This window comes from Bombina bombina, chromosome 8 (genome assembly GCF_027579735.1).
Source record: "Bombina bombina isolate aBomBom1 chromosome 8, aBomBom1.pri, whole genome shotgun sequence".
In the NCBI taxonomy this organism is placed as follows: Eukaryota; Metazoa; Chordata; class Amphibia; order Anura; family Bombinatoridae; genus Bombina; species Bombina bombina.
This window is the reverse complement of record NC_069506.1, coordinates 40,468,136-40,489,324: the sequence shown is the minus strand read 5'-3', so window position 1 is coordinate 40,489,324 and position 21,189 is coordinate 40,468,136. Positions and strand designations below refer to the sequence as shown.

Genomic DNA, 21,189 nt, shown 5'->3' with positions numbered 1-21,189 from the left:
TTTATATCATTTTGTCACCTTTTTTATTGTCATTGTGTTGCATTATTAGTAGAAGACAGATGGAGATAATCATGAAATAATTATTTAAATAGAATATAAAGTCAATTTGAAGTCACAATATATTTAAAGGAACATTGTAATTCATTGTTGTTGGCCAAACTGAAATAGACTATTTTAAAATGTTACTTTTTTAAACAAATATTCCTGTGCTAAATAAACCTACTTTTTGCTTGTATTTTAGTGAAGGATTCTCCTTGTTAGTCTATACAGCTTGAGGGAGCATTGGACAATACCTACACACAATTTTCTAGAATCGCATATAAATTCTAGGGTGATCACCTTAAAAGGAGTTCTAAACTGAAATTCTCCTTTAATGATTGCAATAGAGAATGCAATTTTAAACAACTTTTCAATTAACTTCTATTATCTAATTTGCTTTGTTCTCTTGGTATCCTTTGTTGAGAAAGCATACCTAGGTAGGCTCAGGTGGTGAGAACTAGCTGCTGAATGATGGCTGAACATATATGCCCTTTGTCATTGGATTACCAATGTGTTCAGCTAGCTCCCAGAAGTGCATTGCCCCACCTCCTACAAAGAATACCAAGAGAATGAAGCAAAAACTGATAATACAATTAAATTGGAAAGTCTTTTAAAAATGTATTCTCTATCTGAATCATGAAAGAAACCTTTTGGGTTTTATGTTCCTTTTAATGAATATGAATTTTTAGGACAGTGACATTTTAAACAAAGCTGTTTTAATCTCTGACGCGTTATGTGACTCCTCGATCCAGCACAAATCATAGAGAAAAAAGGATTAGATCTTCTTTAGTATGATTGGAATAGCTGGACAGATTTCACCTTGAGAAAGTTAAAATGTCTTCACTCCGGGTAATATGCAAAGCATCTCAAACAGAAGATTAGCAGCAGTTAGTGCTGTATTACCTGCAATACAAAGACATGGTCATAAATATATTTTTATAAATACATATTGAATATCAGACATAGACTTTTTGTTTCTTAAAGTAAAACCTTTGACCCACTGTCTTGGCGCGGTTCTACAGTATATGCATCCCACTGTTAATCCAACCTTGCTGTAATAAAATTGCATTCTCTGAATCACAAATGTTTAATATTGACATATTGTCCCTTTAACTATCTTTTGGTTCCTACCACTCTCTTTTCTGTCTTGTAAATTGCATATAATTATGCTGTGAAATCTTTCTTTATAAAATTTGTTTTAGATAATATATAAACACTTTGCCTGTTAGTCATCAACAATTTAGCAGCTATGGGGTTAAACGATTGATCGGTGCTGATGTGTGTCAGTGGAGATGCTTAAAGGAACAGTCAAGTCCCCCAAAAATGTCCATGATTTAAATGTAATTTTAAACAACTTTCCAATTTACTTTTATCACCAATTTTGCTTTGTTCTTTTGGTATTCTTAGTTGAAAGATATTTATAGGAGGTTCATATGCTAATTTCTTAGACTTTGAAGACTGCCTCTAATCTGAATGCATTTTGACCACTAGAGGGCATTAGTTCATGTGTTTCATATAGATAACATTGAGCTCATGCACGTGAAGTTACCCTGGAGTGAGCACTGATTGGCTAAAATGCAAGTCTGTCAAAAGAACTAAAATAAGGAGGCAGTCTGCAGAGACTTAGATGCAAGGTTATAACAGAGGTAAAAAGTATATTAATATGGGGGGCGGAGCCAACTCTGGAGCCAAACAGTCGCATCTCTCAGCAGCTCCTACCACACTTTCCACAAAAGTTAAATTTAGTGACTGTTTTTGGCCATCTACCTTACTAAATAGCTACTAGTGTTGGTCTAACTGAACAGCTGTTCTTGACAGCTACTTTTACTAGGAGCAGCGCCACATATATAGACTTTATCTGCCCTGATGCGCTCTCCTCTTGCTGCGTAGACTACAGCAGCCATCTTGCGGCCCAGCCAGCACCTTTTGCTGAGAGCAGATCTAAGAGGTCTTATCTTTCACCTCTATTTTGGGAGACCGCTTCCCTCTCTCACCATGGGGGATGCTGAGTACATATTGGAGCAAATGCATGCATTTTTAGAGGCATGTAAAGATGTGCTCGGATGCCAGCCTGAAAAGAAGTATCAACAACCAGCGGTGACACTCTCACCCCACGCCGCCTATTCTGTCATGCCTGACCCCATAGATGGAGGAATATTGGAACAGCAGCACACGCCACCTGTGAAACACCAGCCCATGTGGGCTGTCAGTCCAGCTTGGGACCCACCCGATGCAGCGGCATGTGCAATGAAGGCGACATATCTGATGTCTTGTAACGGGGCCGGTAGTGTTTGCAGGAAGCAGAATCCGGTATGGCCATTCCGACCCGATGTCGCAGCAACTCGCAGAGGCTCTCACCTACTGCAAGCAGATGTGTTCCCCCACTCGGAAAGCCTAGCCCGGTATGACCCATGTTTTAAGAGACGGAACTCTCACATTCAGCTCATACCTAGCGCAACGCAGCGAGTTGGAGTGGGGTAGAGACTTTTTTGCGAAGCGAATGGCTCAATGAACTCTGGCGCTATCACATATTGCATATGCCTTATTGCCTACCCCATGTTGATCTACTCTCTGGACATATTGCCACAACGATAAGTTTACCTTCAATCCATGCCTACATTTACATTGTGTATATGTTTTGTTTATTATTGAGCAATGTATGTTTAACCATATTCTTAATCTAGTATGGGTAGGTGATGGTGCTGTTTATTTTGTGTTGGTATATTTTTATATCTGTATCCCTCACTCCACTTGGAGCAGCCATATGGGTGTTGGTTTAGTTAATTTACCTTACTTTGCTCCACAAACCCAAATCATTTAAATCATTTATGTTATTATACACCATAATTCGAAACTTCAATTTTTATACTTTTTTTGGCTGATACAACTACATCTTTCTACCACTGGAGGGGAGTAGAGCTTCGTTTTTGCTTTCATTACAGCCTATTTTTGTCTAAGCTTGGCCTAGATTATATATCATTTGGGACTACTTTAAGATGCCTAATAATGTATATATCGTGTTACCCTCTGCAGTTTATTTACTTATTTATATACATACAGGTCATAACCAGTTTGCTATTTATCTTTCTTTGCTGCCTCCTACTGATCAAAAAGACACAATGCTATTAGTAGAAGACTGATGATTATTACTACTTATACTACCTACCCTAAGCTCTGAGCTCTCATCAGTTCATATGGTGCTGTATTGTGCTAAATGTGTTTGATACTTATTTTAGTTTCTGTCTCATTACATATGTTGAGAATTCACTGTAGCGGAGAAACCTCCTCAGCTATATTAAATCCAGTCTAAATTAGGGGCCTAAAGTTTAACACTCTAAGTACCCATTACAGCTAAGATACCCCCATTCCTTATTTTATGCGATGTGTGGATATTAGCAACCAAGCTTGTGTTTCCCCTTACTGTAGTACTGTTGCTTATATGTGTGCGCCTATATTTTTAAGAGAAGTGGGACTTTGAGCTGAGTGATTCATCGCTTTAGTGCACTGGGATCATTTAGATCCTTGCGATCAGCGGCCGAGATCGCAGGTAGAAGTCTTGGTAGTATATCACTTTTTGCTCCACAGAAACTATAACAGTGCAAACCTATTCTTCCCCACTTTTACATTCTCACACTATACTTCATGTATTCATCTTAATTTTTCATTCTAGTACACATTAGCAAATATCTGCTGAGTATTAACATAAACTCTCCACATAGTCTGTTACTATTTGTAACTTAATGTCCTCCTATTGCTGGACAAAGAGCTGCTGCACAAGTAACTGATACCGCCATTATTGTACACATTAGAATTAGGCTCTCACACGTCAGAGATACTAATATCCTATTAGGTAGCCAGAATATTCCTGTTACCCCCCTGATTACTACCATGTCTGTGAGGCTATATATACGACTACATTGCCCTGTACCTATTTAATCCATCCGCTCAATACCAACTACTTCTCATATTCTTTTTGCTACCTTCCCTCCAACCCATATTAAGCCCCTTAGCATTTAAACCACGTATACTAATGAGTTTATCCGAAACCTACCTACTCCCCCAGTAAGAACTCTAAATACTAAGCTACGGACCCCACCTATTATTTGTCCTCTAACCGTCTGATACCCTGGCTTCTCCCAAATTGGTTACAGCGCTTTGCATATGACATTATCACCTCCCCTCTCCCCACAATACATCTACCAGCATCCAATACACCCATGGAATACTTTCATATAGCATAGGGTATGTGTAACTCCCAGACCAGATAAGGCGCTTTTCTCATATATTTGGTCTACCATACTTAATTTACCACCTCCCCCCCCCCTCCTTAATATATCTCCTACTTCAGGAGAGTGAATTCTGTGGTTTATCTACCCAATACCACATCTTACTTCCCTTCTTATAATTACGTCTTGCACTATAAACTCATATTGGCACTTCTCTTCCTCCAAAGCTAAGCAAGATTGTTTTGTAATATCTTCCCTTTTCACAAATAGTGTTTCCCTAAGCAACTTTCATATAAATATTGAGCTTACACTGAGGTTTACCTTGTTGTTCTATATATCTAAGCAGCTCTTATACCATTATTCACTTTATATTTGATATTTACCTGGTTATTTACAATATTTCCCAATTATAGCTTTAAAAATATAAAATAGAGGTTCTCCATTAGGGGCCCATAAGTGGCCCTATCACATTGCTGCTTTCCTGCCCTATATTGTACAACATTATCTTTGCGGTCCCTATGTGGCTGCTTATATCTTGTAGCAGGTTTCATGTTTGAACAGAGTTTATTGTTTATATCTAATAGGTAATCTGTCATTTAATTATACTATGTACCTGTGTGACCTTGTTTTGGCAGCTTACTCTGTAATAATTTATTTTCTTTTTTACTATGTATGGAAAAGCAATACCTGTTTGTTTGGTAAAGAACCTCAATAAAAATTTGTTTAAAAAAAAAAAAAAAAAGTATATTAATATAACTGTGTTGGTTATGCAAAACTGGGGAATGGGTAATAAAGGGATTATTTTTCTTTTTAAACAGCAAAAACTCTGGTGTTGACTGTCCCTTTAAGCCAGTGTGTTCTAATTCCAATTCCTCTGATGCGTTAGGGTAATCACATCCACCATGCTGAGTGTGAAACTGTACTAGTGACCTAAATTCACTTGCTGTGTGCTGTCACTCACCGGACTGATCGTAAATTGGAGCCACTTCAACTAGGTCACATCCTACGACATTCAGCCCCCTGCAGCCACGGATTATTTCCAGAGCCTGGGAAAATATGTGAGAAACACGACTATTAGACGCATAATGACGTCCCAATAAAATTATTTGTGTGTGTTCAACAGAGAAAGTTTAAAACTTGTCTTGTTTTGGACATTATTATGATAATGATGTTGGTGACATTAATTAATGATAAAAGTAATCATATAATTTGTACAACATTTATATTGGTAACATTTTACATCATTTCTACTTATCTACAATCTGCAAGAGCCACTGGCTCTGCTTGTGCACAATTGGTTCAATCTGTCCCAACCTTGGCCATAAATAAACAAGATTTTTTTCTGTATAATATCTTCCTCGCTGTTTGAGAAAAGACATTTCCAAAATGCTTTAGAAGGACAAATTGTATAGGTTATAACCTAGTGGATAGCAAATATAAACTATGTGCAAAAAAAAAAATGTTTCTGATGTATCTTTCATCACAAAAAAAAATAATCTTTTCTTTTGTCGGAAATTTGTTAAAGGGGTCATTTGTCAGCTATTTCTAATGGGAAGCATCTTCAGGTAGCAGAGGAGCAGAAGAAACCTAAAGGGACAGTCTAGACCACTGGTTTTCAAACCTGTTCTCAGGCCTCCCCAACAGGCCAGGTTTTCAGGATTACCTTGGATGAGAGCAGGTCAAATAACCATGGTTACTAATCACTAGGGATGGGCGAATGTGTTTGAATTCCAATGTTAGAACGAATGTTATTGTAGAAATTTGATTTACATAATAGAATGTTGATAAGAACGAATATTCTTAAAAATTCTATTTTCTAATGTTATTTAGTTTTCGCATGTGACATTCAAATTTGAATGTCACATTCGAATTTGAATATTACATTTAAAAAACACAGTATTAGACTAGAAATACTATTTTGAATTTGAATGTTACATTCAAATTCGAATATTACATTTATTAAACACAGTTGTAAACTAAAAATAACATTTTGAATTTGAATGCCACATTCGAATTTGAATGTGATATTCAAATTCGAATATTACATTTAGAAAACACAGTATTAGACTAGAAATACTATTTTCAAATTCGAATGTGACATTTGAATTCGAATGTCACATTCGAATTTGAATATTACATTTAAAATACAGTATTAGACTAGAAATAATATTTCAAATTCGAATGTAGCATTGAAATTCGAATATTACATTTAGAAAACATAGTATTAGACTAGAAATACTATTTCGAATTTGAATGCTACATTCAAATTCGTATGTAGCATTCGAATATTACATTTATTAAACAATGTTTTAAACTAAAAATACCATACCGAATTCGAATGTTAAATTTAAAAAACCCAGTATTAGACTAGAAATACTATTTTCAAATTCGAATGTCACATTCGAATTTGAATATTACATTTAAAATACAGTATTAGACTAAAAATATTTCGAATTTGAATGTCACATTCGAATTCGAATGTTACATTCAAATTCAAATATTACATTTCGAAATTGAATGAATACATAGCTAAACATTCTATTATTCGAACGAATATTATCAAATTTATTGAAAAATTCGAAAACGAAAATTCGAAAATGGAATGTTAGAATGTTATATAAACATTCGAAATTTGATTAGAACAAACGAATGTATCAAAATTCATTTTTAATTTCGAATGTTTAGAAACATTCGCCAATCCCTACTAATCAGCTGATTATTTCGCCTGTGCTCCAGTTCAGATATCCTCAACATATGGCCTGTTAAGGAGGTCTGAGGACAGTTTTGAAAACTAGTGGTTTAGACCCAATTGCTATTACTTTTTGTTATATACCAGAGAAGCATCACTGCAACTGGCCCCACATCTATAAGCTTTTAAGAAGTACATGAATCATTTAAATATTCATCATTTCTTAGGAGCCGAAAATGTATATTTTGGTATGCTAATTTTCTCCAATCATGATCAACTCTTAAATAGGTTTTGCTACTCACACATGCTGATTTGTGCATGTGCAATTTGAAATAGCTAACTGAAAAATATTAAAGGTTCTAAACTGTCATACAAGAAAACTGCTAACTGGACAAGAAAGTAGTGGGCGGAGCTTGGCGTCCATTTTCGGCTGCTAACAAATTATATTATTTAAAAGTTTCATGTACATCTTACAAGCTTACAGATGTGGAACGCATTGCAAAATGCTTGCCTGGTATGTAACAATAGAGAATAAAGAATAAGTATTGAGTCTAGACTGTCCCTTTAAAGTGGTAGCTAGTGTTACTGATACAAGCCAACAGCAGCACACACAATAAGTTTTTTTTTAATGCAGTCAAGACTGGCAAAGAACAACAGTGAAGGTTACAAATGTATTGACTGACAACATAATCAATTAGAATCAACATAGAAAATATTTAGTAGGCACTGCAGAAAGAAAAAGTACAAAACCAATCCTTTATTAGCGCATATCAAAAATGGCCATAATAAAAATGGTTAAAGCACTTTAATAGCAAGCATCTGACATGTTTCAGCTGGCCTTAACCCCTTCAGTGCTAATGACGGCTACTGAGCCGTCACAGAGTTTCCCACTCTGGTGCTAATGACGGCTCAGAGCCGTCACTAGAACTCTCCCAACTTGAGGGAGATCTGGGGGCTCCCACCCGCTCCTACCCCGGCGATCGGTGCTGCATAATGAAAGGCATCGCCGGGGCTTCCGTTTTGCGCGGTGACGTCACGCGTAATAAACGTGATGACGTCACCGTGCAACTTTATTTAACATTAACAATGTCAAATATAGGAGCAGGGGGCATGCTGCTTAGAAGCCTGTATCTCAGGCATCTAAACAGCTACAGACCCCCAAGACCCACCGTTGGAAAGGTAATCGCCTAACCTTTCCAACGGTGTAAGTCTTGGTGATCTGAAATAAATTTTTAAAAAAAAGTAAAAAAAAAATATTTTTACAAATATTAAATAAAAAAAACCTTTAAGAAAACCTTAGCACCCAGGTGGGAAAGTGCTTAGCACTCAAATGGTTAATCATAGACGTTTACTTGCTTATCTATTCCATCCAATTATATATCCCAGTAACAATGTATAATTAAAAAGAAATATGCAAAAATTAACCATTTGATAACCGAAGGTGGACAGAGATATATGTATTCAGTATAAACTACATTTCACATAGCTTTTAAATCAAACTTTGAATTGCATCAAGCACAAAATCAATCACCTTTTATATTATGTTTAAGAATTACAATAAAAAAGTAAATAAATACTAGAATGACAAATAAAAAAAAAAGAATTCTCTACTATCAAAAATTGATTAAATCAAATTCTGAGTTTAGGTCTGTTGGTAATCTAGAATGCAAAAGGAATATGCCTAACATTTATACAGTGATTGTAATTTGTCACCACACCAATTTCGGAAACAAATTTGTTCAATATTTGCCCATGTAAAATGAAGTGCCTTTTTGTGCTCATCTATTAAATGTCTGATCATAGGAGAACAGGGTTGCCCCTGAGTATGATTATTAAAGGGACATTAAACACTTTGATAAGGTAATATAAACTGATAAATCGTGTATATATATATATATATATATATATATATATATATATATATATATATATATATATATATATATATATATATAAATCTCTGCAATATACTTTAATTTTTTATTTTGTTCCCTTTCCCTGTAATTCCATTCTGAAATTGTGAGCTTTTCAGTTCCTGTTAGAAATAGAAGTGCAGAACACTGTTATATTTCACAATCACAGAGCTATTGGCTGCACACTCTAGTGACCTATTTATAACTATATCTAATTGGCCACAGCAGGGAAGGTAACCTAAGTTACAACTTGGCAGCTCCCATAGTTCTATAGACACTAAAACTTTATTACACTTATTTTGTTTTGTTTTTTAAACAGCTCTAGGCTGTCTGTACACCTGAGAATTCTAGGACAATCTATAATAATTTGATCCATCAAGAACAATTTTTAGACAATGTTGATAACTACAATGGTACCTGAATAGTTGTGAGCCCAGCAATCTCTGGTGTTCCTGTCCCAGGAGCAAAAGACGGGTCTATGCCATCTATATCAAAACTAATGTAAACTGGCTTCACTCCCATTTGCTGTCTCACTTCTGACATCAGTGGCGCCAGAGATTTATACCAGCAATCTTCAACCAATACCACGCGGAAACCCTACAGAGAGCAGAGAAGGAAGTATACTGAATTGGTAAATCAAATGAATCATCTTTACTTTGGTATACAGGAGATAAATATACAAATATTTGCTTAGCTTGACATTATAGGGCAGCAGTTCTTATTTTAGGAGCCACTGACCTACTTGCATCCTCCTTAAAAATGCAGCAAAGACCTTTTTTTATTTTTTTTATATATAAAATGTTTAGTTATGCACAATAACACATCTTTGCCAAATCTTTTCATTACTTACAACCCCCCCCCCCCATTATGTAATTTATCTCTGAAAATTGAGGATTTTCTAATATCTATAACTGAAAATGCACCCTGCTGACTTATAGAGGCTAACCCTGCTTCATATATTTCCTCATTGGCTTTAGCTGATAACAACTGAAAAACAATATACTTTATACTAACTTTATTACAGTGGCTAGCCTTGTTGTATGCAAACGAAAGCCCAGATTGGCTACTCAAAATAAGACAAATTGTGGGTGGAGTTTACAGTAAAATAGATGTTAATTTGTTTTAAAAACATTTATACTTGGCTGATCTGTCATTCTATAGCAACAAAACAGAAATGTCTTGTATTTACAAGGTGTTTACTGTCCCTTCAATCCGATGTGGATAATTTATATATAATTGACATGGTATGGTTACATTACCGTCTCTGCTATTAGAGAAGGTTCAACACGTGTAGCCATATGTGGAACCTCGACGGAACCATTTGGGCCTTCATCCACAGGAAAACATAGGTAACCCAAGAAAAGCAATAGCACAATATCCAGCAGAGATTTTATGGATGATGGGGTGATTAGCTCCCTCATTTATTAATTTAGCACAAACTTTAGAGGCGCCGTTACTCTGGATTTAAAGGATAGTGTATTTTTAATACAATTAATGAACAATTAAAGGTAGGAATAGTTAACGTTAAATAGCGCTCCACTTGTGATCTGGCTATTAATTGGCACTGCATGTGCTTGGTCAGAGCATGCTGGTAGGTGCTGATTGCTATGTATGCGCCGTGCAAAATCAATTATCAGTGCTGGAGTAAGGCTTTTATTAATGCTGCTTCTGATCCTTTAAAGGGCCATAATACCCAAATGTTTAAACACTTGAAAGTGATGCAGTATAGCTGTAAAAAGCTGACTAGAAAATATCACCTGAACATCTCTATGTAAAAAAGAAAGATATTTTACCTCAAAAGTTTCTTAGTAGCCACATCCCATTGTAAAGGACTTCTAAGCAACAAATCAGTATGTCTGTCCCGGGACAGCGGAAGGAGTGAGCTTTCGTGCACACTCATGTTATTTCCCTATTCAGTGTAAGGAAGCTTACAATGAAATCTCATGAGATCACAGTAAAAGAGTTCATGACCTCAGCACTGTTGATGCTGATTGGCTGCTGTTCATTTCTTCATTTTTTTAATTTTTTTTTACCTGCAGCTGGACAGTAACTGAGTATAACTTTTTTACACAGAACTTACTCTGCTGAGCTGAGGAAATTGTGAGGTAACATATCTTCCTTTTTTACATAGAGATTCTCAGGTGATATTTTCCTGTCAGCTTTTTACAGTTATACTGCATCAGTTTCAAGTGATTTAGCATATGAGTATTATGTCCCTTTAAGTGAAATACATTTCTGACCCTGCAACATTCAATACAGTGATTGTTTAGATTAGAGCACAAGCTCATTTACATCTATCCTTAACTAGCCAAAATGAGCAAGACTTGTGACTTGAATATATATATACTGTATAAGATTGGAGTTATTTATGACTTACCTGATCAATGCAGTACTGATAGCGGTCTGCACTGTAGGAGGAACCTCGGATTCCGATTTGCACAACGCGCTTACAATCCAGGAGACCCTCTTCTACACACCGTCGGAATGGCGTCCCATGATAGATTTTCTCCCCTAAGGCAGTGTCCCCCGTATCTGTGTGTGCGTCTACATGTACCAAGCCCACTGGACCATGTCTGTAACCAACACATATCTTAGCTAAGGAAGGCTTAGTGGTCTTTGAAATGACTGAAAAGTAATTTATGACTTTATAAAGGATTTTCACATGCAAATTATAGACACATATTTACGTATTTTTAAATGGATTAAAGCACTAAACCCTAGTTTTAAATGTGTATGCTAAAAGCTTAAGAAATATTGAAAAATAATTATGAAGGCTTAGATACTTCAGTACCTATACATTTAAAGAAGTTCTCTTTCTTTGTATACTTGGATTATGACTATGGGAAAAGTCTCCCAAATTGTAATGGGGGAAACCAGACGTAGACTCCCTGCCCAATGTGTCTAGAGAATATTCCTGCACCTCACTAACAAGGCCCACAGAAGGCCATAACAATCATCTTGGGTTGCCATGTATTTAAAAGTAGATTGCCTGGTATTTCCGGACTGGATCATTATTTTTAGGTGGGATCAGACCAATATAATTCAGGAAAGTTCTTCTCTGTTAAAGGCACAATTGGTAGGGGCGGATTTTATAGTAAGGCAGAGTAGGCATGTGCCTAAAGGCAGGGGCAAAACTACAGGGGTGCAGAGTGCGCAATTGTGACTGGGCCCCCAAGGTTTTTTTTTTACAATAAAAAACCTTGACCTGCCACTGCCTGCACTGATATCATGTGAGTGTGACATGATGCTTCACTAGTGTCTCTGACTACAGGGGTTAGTGTTTCTGTTTTACCCATTGGTGTTTATGTGTGTGTATGTGTGTGTGTATGTATGTATGTGTGTATGTGACTGTGTATGTGACTGTGTGTATATTTATGCATATATGTGTGTGTGTGTGTATGTTTGTGGAACCAGCAAATTACAGACCTTGTTACTACAGCATGGGTGGGGGTGGGGGGTAAACAGTGTCAGTCTATACAGTACCACTATATACAGTACTGGGGGGCTGGACCATGTCACAGACTACTGTGGTCACTTTATAAAGTACTTGGGCGGGTAGGGTCAGGCCAGCCATCTCACCGGCAGATTACAGACTGTGTCACTAACTCACTATATACAGTACTGGTGGGTTAAACAGTGTCACTATATACAGTAATAGGGGGTCAGAACATCTCACAGACTGTGGGCACAGCTGGGTACCTCTTTTGCAGACGTAATCTAATTCACATTTGTTTTCTGTGTTAAATGTATATATATATATATATATATATATATATATATATATATATATATATATAAAAATATGTATCAAATTCACTTTTTTTTGGGGGGGGGGGGGGGGCCTTCTTAGATTCTTGCACCTGGGCCCTGTGGTGTCTAGTTACACCTCTGCCTAAAGGCACCTTCCATACAGGGGCCCCTGCCTCTGCCTAATATAAATGCGGGTCAGCCGGCTACCATAACTAGAATCTTTGTTAAAGTCACTGCAAGTAATATGCATGTGTAGCATCTAGCTACAACGCTGTTATTTCCCTGCCGGTGCTGTTATTTGACTCCCAGCAGCCATCTTAGTAAATGTCACCGGCACAGTAAGTGGCGCTTCAGATTTTGGTGCCTACAGGCACATAGTATAGGAGTTGTTTTCCCACGTCTTTTTAACTCACTATAGCTATTCACAACATAACTATTTAATATGTTGACTGTAATTGCAAATAGTTATTCTCCTACCTTATTTTTTATAAAAAACTAATAAGCCTTCTTAAAGGGACAGTCTACTCCAGAATTTTTAATTTTTTTTAAAAGGATAGATAATCCCTTTAATACTCATTCCTAGTTTTGCATAACCAACGCTGTTATATTAATATACATTTTACCTCTGTGATTACCTTGTATCTAAGCCTTTGCAGACTGCCCCCTTATCTCAGTGCTTTTTACAAACTTGAATTTTAGCCAATAAGTGCTGACAATGTTACCTATATGTCACACACAAACTAGCACTGTCTAGCTGTAAAAAATGTCAAAATCATAAGAGCCTACCTAGGTTTAGCTTTCAACAAAGAATACCAAGAGAGCAAAGCATATTTGATGATAAAGTTAAATGGAAAGCTGTTTAAAATGACATGCCCTATCTGTATCATGAAAGTTTAATTTTGGCTAGACTGTCCCTTTAAGAGAGCAAATGACTAGAGAGACAAGGTGAGGCAGAAGCAGGTGAGGTGTTTGAATGCTGGTGTACAGAGCATGAACAATATATGTGTTTATGGTGCTGAAATTGTATTAGTTTTACTAGAAACATTTTAGCTAATAGAAATATACTTACAAAATGCTTCCTTTCAAAATTAAAAACCACTAGTTTTAATTTTCCCTTTAACCAGAATTCCATCATATGAAATTCATGATTGCTTCTGCCAGACTCATCTTTCTGGTTATTCTATTAGGCACAAATGTTCAGCATCAAAAACAACACCATCTTCTGTTTTTGCTCCTATGTTTAAAGATTTTAAATGTCAACTTAATTCTTCTCATGACCTTGTCTCCTTTAATCTCCCGGCTTATGGGAGTCTGTTCCTACTCTGTGGAAATCCTTAGCTTCTTCTATCAGACTTCCTCAAACTCCCACAATGTTTGGAGGAGATCAACATCCTAAGTGTGATAATAATATTCATACTTAGAGGTAGGTTACCTATTTGTGCACTTACTTTTCTGCCACAGCTTGAAGAATGGGATACGTGATTGTGTGATCTCCGCCTGTGCAGAATAAATAAACTATGAGTATAAATGAGAAAAGACTCCCGCCACTCATCTGAAGGAGGACATTGAATAACACTTTTACATCATGAAATCAAAGAACCTTCTGATTTCTCTTTATTCTGTTTTTTTTTAGATTAACCCCTTAAGGACTTTTATAGCATGGTCTTGCCACTAGCGTTGAGTCTGCTCTATTCCACAAAGCCTGCTGGAGGGAGGGCATTAATAGCGTGTTCTTGCTAGACTTGTGCTAATATGTCCTGAAAAAACCCTTAACGACCAGTGACATACAGGGTACATTGTGGTCATTAAGGGGTTAAAGTGTTTACATAATTCAACCACTGACCCACACTTGGTTTAAAAAGCAATACAATCTATGACATCAGAAGATGACATCCGAACAGACTATAGAGGCTTTTCTATCTCTATAATAAAGAAACACATAATTCTTTCTTATGTATTTTAATCTTAGTGTATCACCCTTTCTCCATAAATATGAAAATATACAAATATTCACACAATTATGGATGCTTCTAGCATCCATAATTGTGTGAATATTTGTATATTTTTATACAAATGAGGTAGCAACGTAGGCAGTCCCCATGATGCATCCATTATCTCACTCAAACAAATTTTGTGTCTCTGTTGCATCAACTGTGGCTTCTTTCTCAATGTAAAATGAAACTGCTTCAGATTACATTGCAGACTAAAAAAACAAAAACAAATGGGTAACCCTACAGCACTGCGTCTTTTGTGTCTTACAAAAGTTAGGTTATTTCAATACTCTCAAACATAGTTTATGTACTGGTGATAAAACAAAATAGCTTTCAAATTTTCCACAGATTAGTATGAGTGAGGCATATTTAATGCACTGTGAATCATCAGTGTTATCTAATTATTGGAACATTACCCAGCGTTAATGGTTTACATCCTTCAGACAGTATTTTCTGGTAGTCTTCTCGGATTCTTCGACAACTGTCCTTCAGATCGTACAAATTCACATTCACGTCTCCAATATCGGCTACCATGAGGGAATCAAACGGGGCAGATCTTGTCGTAATGTTGTAACTCCGAACCATGGAGGATTCACCCCTGATGTGGCGTGGTCCAAACCTACAAATTACAGACACTAGATTAATAATGATCGAATGAATCTTGCAAAAGGTGTGTTTTGAATTTGAACAGGACTTAGTATTCTAAATGTTAATCCATTGGCTACTACTCATTAAAGGTATTGTCTAAAGCACACTTGACACGTCTAAAGAAAAATACCTATCACTAGCGGGCTAACCGGACAGTGTTTAATTAAGTGCGCTATATCCAACATGAATTATGAATATTTTACATTCCAATGTTCTTCACATAGTAGAAATTGTTCTATTTATGTTTAAATATATGTTTCTATATATATATGATTATTATTTTATAAAATATATATCTATACCGATATATATATCTATCTATATATCTATATATATATATATATATATATATATATATATATATATATATATATATATATATAAAAATACATTGAACAGTCTCCCCTATATGAAGAACATTGGAATGTAAAATATTTACAGTAAATAAACACTAAAACACATTGTTAACCCCCTTAACGCTATTAGGACATACCAAGCCGTCCTAACAATGCTGGGCTTTAACGCCATTAGGATGGCGTGGAACATCCTACCTTATATGGCGTCCAGCAGCCTCCCCCTTTGACGCAATCAAGAATAACATTGGGGGGGGGGCATGCCTAGCAACATAGGCAGTCCCCATGATTGTATCCAGCCCTTTAAATCCTGTGATCACATGTCTTGTACATCAGCTGTTGTTTTCACTCTAAGCAGTTAAACAGTTAAACAGCTCGGCTCTCGTCGACAGTGGGGAGACAGTGCTATTTCTGAATGCCTCTGTGAAACCCACGCTATTACAGGACAGAAAACCCATTAAGGGCATGTAATGTACAGGGTAGTCTGTGTTGTTAATTGGTTACAAGGACATTACAGTAAAAATATTCTGTCAGGCACACGTAACAGCACTATTCAAATGGATACTGTGCGTAACATTTTATATAGTTATAGTTTATATACGAAAGAAACAGCATTTAAATGAAAAGTAAAGTCAAAGTTAAACGTTTGTGATTCAGACAGAACAAACAATTTTAAACAACTTTCCAATTTACTTCTATTATCAAAATTGCTTCATTCTCTTGCTATCTTTTATTTCTCTTTCTTTTTTAAATCCATAAAATAAAGTAGCATCTATAATACAAATAATAATCCACATTTTTCTTTTATAATAATTCATTAAATCATAATGGGTGAAGGGAAGAAAAATAAAAAAAATTAAAAAATAACCCCGTCTCCGCTCCAGTCCCACCCCCACTCTATAGAAGGCTTAAAGCGTGCTTCCACTCTCCTCTTATTTTCTCTTTCTTCATGAAGTCAGAGTAAATAAAGAGTTTTATCAGGGTTTTTGTAATTAGAGATCTAAAATTTTAATAAAGATCCCCCATTTATTAAATAAATACTTTACATGTTTTTCTGTCCTAAATTGTGTATGCATTTGATCTATCTGTACCCGTTTTTTTAAACTATTAATAAAATACCTTAGTTTTATCTCCTTTTGACAGTTTTTCACAGCTAGGGGGGCGTTAGTTTATGTGTTTTATATAAATAACAATGTGCTCATGCACGTGGAGTTATTTAAGAGTCAGCACTAATTGGCTGAAATGCAAGTCTGTTATAAGATCTGAGATAAGGAGGCAGACTGCAGAAGCTTAGATATAAGGTAATTACAGAGGTAAAACGTTTATTAATATAATGGTGCTGGTTATGCAAAACTGAGGACTGGAAAATAAAGGGATTATCTATCTTTTTAAACAAAAACAGTTTTGGTGTTTACTATCCCTTTAAACACATATAAGAAAAGGATGAAGAGTATTGTTTTTGTCTGAACTTATTCAAACAAGTTTCAATTGGTTGCGACTGTATTATTGTACCAAATGTCTTTATTAATTCAGTACAATAGTGTCTTATTTGTAAATAGGCCAAAAGTCTTTATTTATTAGTGAAAATTCTGGTTAACATCTTTCAAATTATTTAATTATATTACCCTCTTGTTCTATTAGTTGAACAATAAACTGTAGGCCCTTTTTTTCCATGATTGAAATGTTTAGAGGTTATTCCAATTTAAAATCCTGGGTTGCCCTGGATTGGAAGATATCTTGAGAGTGTAAATTTATCTCTTGCTATCTTTTATTGAAGAGTAAACCTAGGTAGGCTCATTAGAGCTCAGGAGTGTGCACATGTCTTTAGTACAATATGGCAGCAGTGTTTTGCAACATTATTTGTATCTTTGTTATACAATGTTGCAAAACACTGCTACCATAGAGTACTAAAGACACGTGCACACTCCTGAGCTCTTGTGAGCCTACCTAGATATACTCTTTAATCAAAGATAGCAAGAGAACAAATCAACTTTGATAATAGAAGTAAATTGGAAAGTTGTTTAAAATTGTATGTTCTATCTGAATCATGAAATCTTAATTTTGACTTTACTGACCCTTTAAACACAGTCTTTGCTTGGAAAAAAAGTAAAGAAAAATATGTTTCAATTTAAATTTAAAAAACGAATACGGCTGTTTACTTCCATTTGTGTATATGTGCAATGGTAGCAATTCCCTATCAACCAATCAGCAGTAGCATGAAATAAACAACAAATACCGCCATAAATGCAAAAACCTTTTCAGTCAAATTGTTTAGGCCAAAATAATAATTCATCATTATCAAATCCAAAACAACCAAGAAAGAAAAGATGTCTCAAAACGAAGCAGTAAAATCAAAATGACTTCCATCATATTAAATCAAATCCGACTTATTCAAATGGCTTATTGATTTTTGTAGTACAATGTTGGTTTAAAAATGTAAATAAGGATTAAAATTGAGTTTTTACTTGATCTAAAATAATTATTGGTGCCGGGCAGGCACACACCTACCCAAGAATAAAAACAAAAAGTAATTTTATTCAGGTCAATATAAGCTCTCTTTAAAAAAAATTAATATATTAAAAAAAACAGTTTAGAGGCAAATAAGAACAAATAGATATATGTCTGTTGAAGAGAAAATGTGTCTAGAAACAACTAAATCAGCAAGCATGCTAAAATGCTATATATATGATCTCTATTAATAGAGCACCACGTAGTGCCACATTATATCACTTTAACCCTTGCCTTGCTCCAGGTCGGTTAGAGGTACCAGTATCCAAGGGGACCCCAATAAATGCTGCATCTAGGCCCTTTGCTGTCTCCTGGTAGGGCAGTCTCATCATGGTGCAGACCCCAGCTGGGCGAGCCACATATTCAGCACTGAGGGGCACATTCAATTTGGAATCTGAGGCAAAACGGTGAGGGGAAACTTGGGCCTTCAATAGTTTATTAACAGGTGACACTGTGGATCTTCTGACAAAGAAGTGAGCAGATCTAAATGTGCTCCATCTCACACTTGGCTTCACGTCTCTGGGGGCTCCTGGAAACAAGAAGGAAAAGCGCCGTGTGTAAATGCCAGGGCCTGCCCTGAACACATTATTTGCACAGGCCATGCTGAATTCACTGTCACTAGCAGAGCACAAAGGGCAGCTGTCTCTCTCAGAAACTCTTTGCTTCCCCTTTCAAAGCTACTCAGCAACTCTTCCTGATTTACTAGAGCCAAAACACGCCTCTGACAGTTCCCTAAAAAAGGAACATCCGATATTTTTACAGCTCCTATAAATGAACTGGGATGCTACTACAGTTGAGATTCTTTCTATAAACTAGTGATAACTGCATCCATTTTAAACGGTAATAACAATTGCAATTCTATGCACTGAATTTCTGATATCAAACATAACATCAAAAATATATCTGCAAAAAGGGGCTTTTAAAGTTTTTGGTAAAAGAGCCAATAATTCCACCATATAATTCCAAGATAAAAACAGAATATTGTGGGATAAGCTGTCTTTAGATTTAATGCGAACAGAGATTAAAAAATAAATAAATCCTGTGTGATAACCGATAAACTGTGCAAAAAAAAAAAAAAAAGATAAATCAGAAGTAAGGTCAAAGGTAATTTCTACAAAGAAAAATGCACATTTTTGTTTTCCTAATGAGGGAAACACAAACTCTGGTTGTTTTACTGAACATCATCAATATCAAACGCTTTAAACGACTTGTAGAGCTATTTTACTTTAGTGTGTCTGATAATAATTTTTTTTGTTTAAATATGGATTTTTTTTGTGATGATAAAACCTGTTTAAGACATTCGGGCTTGTTGTACTTGTTCGAGTCCATTCATACAACTGTAGGTGTTGTCTCTATCAGTCACTAACCCCTGGAAGTTACCCCGATCAGCCAATAAGCCTTTAAAGCTTATTGTTTATAAGTATGGATTGATGTATCTTACCAAAATTAGGTTAAAAATTGGTGGTTTGATAAAATGACTGAACTATTTCTTTTTTATTTTGTAAAATATAAATTTTTCTTCGTTTTGTTATGATGATATTTTGTAAATCTCAATAAAGGAAAAAATATTATTTAAAAAAAAAAAAAGCTGAGAAACGCGTTGCTTATTTTAACATTTAAATAAATGTAAGTTTTAATCTTACAACCTGCTATATATCAGCCTTGTCTCACCACTTTACCCCCACGTGGAGAGGGATCACCAGATGACTGCTACCTGCGTTGTTGGTGTATCACGGGAGACCAGTCTGCTGGGTGACTGAGAAATCCCAGCCTGTTCCATGTGCTCCATAATTCATAGGTGCAACACCACATATGAGTGCATCCTGATATTAGTATCTATTTACTGGCAATACTATTCTATGTGGCGCCCCTGTCTGTGTTTAATATTCACAAAGTCCTGCAGGAGTTATCTGACAATTATCTTACGGGAACATAAAACCCAAAATATTTATTTCATGATTCAGACAGAGGGTCATTTTTAAAAATAAAACTTTCCAATTGATTCTACTATCATATTTACTTAATTCTCTTGTTATTCTTTGTTGAAAAGCAGGTAGGAAGGTGTAGGAGTGTGCACTTGACTAAAGCAATACATGGCAGTAGTTTTATAACTATACGTTTGCAAGGACAGTAGGTGTCAGCAGTGTTTCCTACAGAAATGTAAACACTGCCTATCTAGATATCTCTTCCACAAGTAATACAGTAAGAACTAGGTGAATTAGATCATAGAAGTAAAATTGAAAACATTTTTAAAATTGGATATTCTTTTTGACTCACAAAAGAAAAAATCTGTGTTTCATGTTCCTAGTTTAAACGGACATTAAAGGGACACTAAACCCATTTTTTTTCATGATTCAGATAGAGCATGTAATTTTAAGCAACTTTCTAATTTACTCCTATTATCGTTTTTCATCGTTCTCTTGCTATCTTCATTTGAAAAAAGCAAGAATGTAAACTTAGGAGTCGACTCCTTTTTGGTTCAGCACCTGGGTAGCGCTTGCTGATTGGTGTCTACATGTAGACAAAATTAAAATTGCATGCTGTATCTGAATTATGAAAGAAAAAAATGGGTTCAGTATGATAGTATCCCTTTAAACATCTTGAGATTGTACTATAAAATGTTTAACTACATGTGGTAAAATAACTTTTTATTAATATTAATGTGCAAAAATAAAGGGTTTTTAATGATCTCGCTACCGTAGCACATCGGCTCACTATACAACAAGTGAATCACAATGCCGGAACAAAGGGATATAGTCATTGTAATGGAGAGCTGAATGCATGCAAACCTAGCAGTAAGCATGTTCGCTAAGTAATAAGAATATCATTATTTTTCATGGAAGCGTGGCGGGATGCAAAAAAAAAAATAGGTTGTGGGCCGCCAGTTTGACACCTTTAAACTAGACAACCATTTTTATGGGGAATTCAGGATCTCTTTCCTGCAATACCTATACTGACCACAAGATGTCCTTTTGCACTCTTCTGTACAGTATCTTCTCTGCTATTTTGTTTTACATTTTTTACCAGTAAGCAAATATTTCCAGTTCCACCATGACCTCTAAAAATTCTAAT

At 35.6% G+C, this 21,189-nt stretch overlaps 1 protein-coding gene across 1 annotated transcript; it reads right to left on the bottom strand.

Moving 5' to 3' along the window:
- On the bottom strand, positions 1 to 18,798 carry AGMAT (agmatinase). Its single transcript, XM_053690332.1, has 7 exons — positions 18,352 to 18,798; positions 15,025 to 15,227; positions 14,066 to 14,114; positions 11,245 to 11,440; positions 9,285 to 9,464; positions 5,227 to 5,311; positions 1 to 942 (listed from the first exon to the last, which is right to left on the bottom strand). The coding sequence occupies exons 1-7, from the start codon at positions 18,717 to 18,719 to the stop codon at positions 869 to 871; spliced, it is 1,155 nt and encodes a 384-aa protein (XP_053546307.1). The 5' UTR covers positions 18,720 to 18,798; the 3' UTR covers positions 1 to 868.
- Between the last annotated feature and the right edge of the window lie 2,391 nt (positions 18,799 to 21,189).

What these genes read in the sequence shown, in the direction of transcription:
- AGMAT (XM_053690332.1), bottom strand. Translation starts at nt 18,719, where the DNA reads ATGGCCTGTGCAAATAATGTGTTCAGGGCAGGCCCTGGCATTTACACA. An exon ending in CTTCAAGCTGTGGCAGAAAA is followed by an intron (nt 11,441 to 14,065) that starts GTAAGTGCACAA and finishes TGTTGGTTACAG; the next exon opens with ACATGGTCCAGTGGGCTTGG. An exon ending in TCCAATTTACGATCAGTCCG is followed by an intron (nt 943 to 5,226) that starts GTGAGTGACAGC and finishes TTTGTATTGCAG; the next exon opens with GTAATACAGCACTAACTGCT.